General features: G+C 46.2%; 1 protein-coding gene across 1 annotated transcript; it reads right to left on the reverse strand.

Moving 5' to 3' along the window:
- Positions 1 to 448: 448 nt before the first annotated feature.
- PCDHB1 (protocadherin beta 1) lies at positions 449 to 2905 on the reverse strand. The gene has a single exon (XM_070417136.1). The coding sequence runs from the start codon at positions 2903 to 2905 to the stop codon at positions 449 to 451; it is 2457 nt and encodes an 818-aa protein (XP_070273237.1).
- Positions 2906 to 4450: the final 1545 nt, after the last annotated feature.

Genomic DNA, 4450 nt, shown 5'->3' on the forward strand with positions numbered 1-4450 from the left:
TCTTATGGCTGAATAGTATTCCATTGAAGAACATTCCTGAGTTAAATCTCTTTAGCTTTAAATCTGCCCTATACTTACATTTGAAAAATAAGTCAAATCCTTTTTTTCCTTTACCCTTCCTCCCATCCAATTATTTATGAGGACCACCATTCACCAAACATTTGCATGATTATGAATAAATGGCACCCAAGATGTTGATTCAAAGATATCTCCACTCATCAAGGGACAAAAATATAGAAATTTCTGAATAATGATAAGTTATATTTCTGTTTCTCAACCCTAATTGCTTCCTGATATTACATCAAAACTAGAAGCCAGCTTTCTTCCCTGCATATGCATACCTTTCTGCTGGAAAATAATTTAAAGGTAAAATAAAAGGATATCTTTATGGAACTAAGCATTTCCAGGGCCAGCACTAATGAACTTCCAGGAGAGACATGAATATTGGCTACATATAGTCATCAGGTACTCGGGCATGACCCTCTGACCCCAGAGGCCTATTCCTGTCAGAATCTGGTGGTACACTGGAGCCAGCCTCTGTTTTCACCTCTCCAGTGCCGTGGGGAAAGGGGAAGTTGGGCATAAAGCGCTTAAGAAACCGAAACTCACTAGTGCCAGTGCCAGTGGCTGAGCACATTTCATAGGGACAAGGCTGGGATAAAGGTCCATTGGCTCCTCCTTGTACCAGGTGGTTAGGGAAATTACAGTCATCATAGAAATGCTCTTGAATTGTGATCTTTTCTCTATATTTAATTTTCTGGCAGATGTGTATAATGGAGATCACTGTGACAGAGAGGAGAAAGAGAAAGGAAAGCACAGCCAGAGAAATGACCAAATATTTAGTGGATGGATTTACCATTGTAGGATGCTTGGATGGATCCCGGAACTGCAGATAGGGCTCAGAAAAGCCATCTACCAGCAGGATGTTGAGTGAAGCAGTAGTGGAAAGAACTGGTTGGCCATGATCCTGAACAAGAATGATAAGTTTCTGCATCATGGGGTCTCTCTCAGATATCTGCCGCAATGTACGGATTTCCCCATTTTGTTGTTGAACAGAGAATAACCCGGGGTCACTGGCCTTAAATAGATGATATGAAAGCCAAGAATTCTGACCCGAGTCACCATCCACAGCCACCACCTTAGTCACCAGGTAGCCTGCCTCTGCAGACCTGGGCACCGGGTCATTGCAGGGCAAGGTGCCATTCTGCAATGGGTACAAGATCATTGGGCGGTTGTCATTGTCATCCAGGACAACCACTCGGACAGTAACCTGGCTACTCAGCGATGGGAAGCCCCCATCAGTTGCCTTTATCACAAACTGAAAATCTTGAATGGCCTCATAATCCATGGTTCTCAGTGCATAGAGCTTCCCGTTGTCTGAATTTATGGAGATGTAAGCAAAGACTGATAGATCTCCACTTTTTGGAGGCAGCAGAGAATATGTTACTTGGGCATTCTCACCCAAATCTAAATCCTCAGCATGGACTTTGCCAATGAAAACTGCAGGGCTGTTGTTTTCCCGAACAGTCAAGACGTAGGAGTCCTCCCGAAACACTGGGGGATTGTCATTAATGTCAGATATTAGCACCTCTATTACAGTCTCTGTGGACAAATTGGGCGGCCCGGTATCCATGGCAACAAGGGTGATATTATAGCCTGAGACCTCCTCCCGATCCAAGCCCCTGTCCGTGACCAGCGAGTAAGCATTCCGGAACGTAGGTTTGACTGCAAAGGGAAGGTCTTCTCTGAGGAAGCAGGTGATTTTTCCTCCCACTCGAACGTCCCGGTCTCGGATAGAAAAAAGGGCCACTACAGTTTGTAGTGGGGAGTCCTCAGGGAGGGGGCTGGACACAGAGGAGACAGTCACTTCAGGAGGATTGTCATTCACATCCACCACTTCCACCAGGACTTTGCTGTGGGCAGAGAGACCTCCTCCGTCGGTAGCTTGAATGTCAATGTCGTAGGTTTCAATCGCTTCAAAATCTAGGGGCCCTCTCAGTCGAACCTCTCCCGTTTCAGAGTCAATCTGAAAAGTCTGGAGAATTGCTTCTGGGTTTTGAGCTAAAGAGTACGTTATCTTCTTGTTGGAGCCCTCGTCTAGGTCTGTGGCAGTCACCGTGACCACCAAAGAGCCATTGGCGCTGTCTTCCGGTACCTGCGCGCGGTACACCAGCCTGGAGAACTGGGGCACGTGGTCGTTGACGTCCAGGACCTCCACGCGGATGTGGGCGCTGCCAGACTTGGGCGGGGACCCGCCATCCACCGCCGTAATTGTCAAGTTGACTTCCGGGTGCTCCTCTCTGTCCAGGGGTTTATCCAGCACCAGCTCGGCGTATTTAGGCCCGTGGCTGCGGAAGCGAGTGTGCAGATGGAAATACGCGTTGGCGCTCAAGGTGTAGTTCTGGAGACCGTTGAGGCCCACGTCCAGATCCTGGGCGCTCTGCAGAGGAAAACGTGAGCCCAGGGGCGTGCTCTCTGGAATCTTTAAAAGCGGCTCCTTGTTTGGGAAAATCGGGGCATTGTCGTTGATATCAAATACCCGGACCTCGGCACGGAAGGACTGCAGGGGCTCCACCAGGACTATTTCAAAGTGCAGAACGCACGGGTCGGCTTTGCCACAGAGTGACTCCCGATCCAGTTTCTCCTTCACGAACAGATCCCCTGTCTTGCGGTGGAGCCGGAAGTGCAGTCTGTTGCCCTCGGAAACCAGCCGCGCGCCGCGCGCAGCCAGCTTCCCTACCTCCAGCCCCAGGTCCTTAGCCACATTCGCCACAAACGAACCGCTCTCCATCTCCTCCGCCACCGAATAGCGGATGGTTGCCTCACCCCCCACAGAAATGCACAGAAAAAGGAGAAGGGACCCCACTTGCCTGCTTTGCAAGAGTTTTCTGCGCACAACCGCCATCCGTTTCACAAGCGCACTCTGTGCAGCGGCCACCACCTGTTGCGGATAAACTTTCAAGTCTCTGCAGGTTCCCACCTGTGGCGGATAAACTTTCACTTCTCTGCAGGTTCGTGCAACCGCAGCTCTTGGCTTTGCTACCCGCTAAGCGCAGCTGAGCCAATGGCTAGCTGAGCCCTGTAAGCTGTTTTGCACCTGGAAGAAAATTGGCACTCCCCAGACTATCGAATGTATTAATAGATATGTTCTCATCCAGAGTCAGGTAGAGGTTGAAAGTTTGTTGCCAAAGCGACGGCAGACGCGCCTTGTAATTCCCTTTCAGAAGAAAAGTCCTTGGGAATTGAGAAGCCAGTGAGGGTTCTCGCTCAAGCTGAAGTCACCGTTTCTGGGAGCCGGCGGGGGCCACCGCAGCAACCTGCAAACCGAGGAATAAGCTATTCCTGACACTGCACGCACTCCGCCTAGAGACCAAGGGAGAGGCAAAATGATCTTGCAGTGTCTTCTGGATTCCCAGCCAAATGGGGGCGAATGGTTTGGAGGGAGTGATCAGTAGGACAAGGAAAGGGGACAGACATAGGTTATCTTTGGAACCTGGGTCCAGTAGGTATTCTGACAGGGGAATTGGTCAACTACCCTCTTGATTTGCACAAAACACTCAAACATTTAGGAAGCAGTTGGCTTGGCACTTAACTGATCTGATGGCAGTAATATTTCTTGTGTGTGATTTCTATATACTGGCACTATGTTGAATGATTTACATGCATTATCTAATTTAATCTTTGCAACAACTCTGAGATATACATTATAATTTCTTCTTTTACAGACAAAAAGTGGGACTGGAGATATTTTAAGATCTTCTACCTAGTAAAGATTAAAGAAGGAACTCAATTCAATATTGTCTGTCTGCAAAATCTATACTCTTAAATAATATACTATTCTGCTTGCTAATATATATATATACATATATATACATATATATATAATGGACACATTAAATGGAGGCAAATATTTGGCTTTGGATTTTAAAGTAAATGAAACAATAGGTTACATATAAATAGGATGTCCCCAAAAATGTATACACACACTTTGAATAATTGTAAAGGGAGTGTTTGTTAAAATGCATTTAATTTTCAAAATTGAGCTATTAGCTGTTAAAGTGTGTGTACATTTTGGGGGACACCCTGTATATATAAATGACTTCATATTTGGCAGATTTTTGCAGAGAGTTTCCTTTACAATCATAGGATCATAGAATATTTGAGATGATAAAGCACCTCAGAAAGATGAGGTCCAATCTCTCCCTTCCCCTTTTTTTTACAAATGAAAAACTAAGGCCTAAATGCTGAAATCATTTGCCCAGTATAAGAACTAGAGCCTGCCTTCTGACACTCTGTCTCACGCTCATTATCAATAGCACTTGGTGACTTCCCATTTTGCTCAGTGTTTCATGTGCTAGATGCCATAGAAAGTTACTGCCACTTAAGAGAAATCTAAACCACATTTTCCAAGTGAGAAAAAAAATGAATGAAAACAGTGTATATAATGTGT

The sequence above is a fragment of the Myotis yumanensis genome, unplaced genomic scaffold (genome assembly GCF_028538775.1).
Source record: "Myotis yumanensis isolate MYYU_CA2020_CCGP unplaced genomic scaffold, mMyoYum1.0.hap1 SCAF_5, whole genome shotgun sequence".
Lineage (NCBI taxonomy): Eukaryota > Metazoa > Chordata > Mammalia > Chiroptera > Vespertilionidae > Myotis > Myotis yumanensis.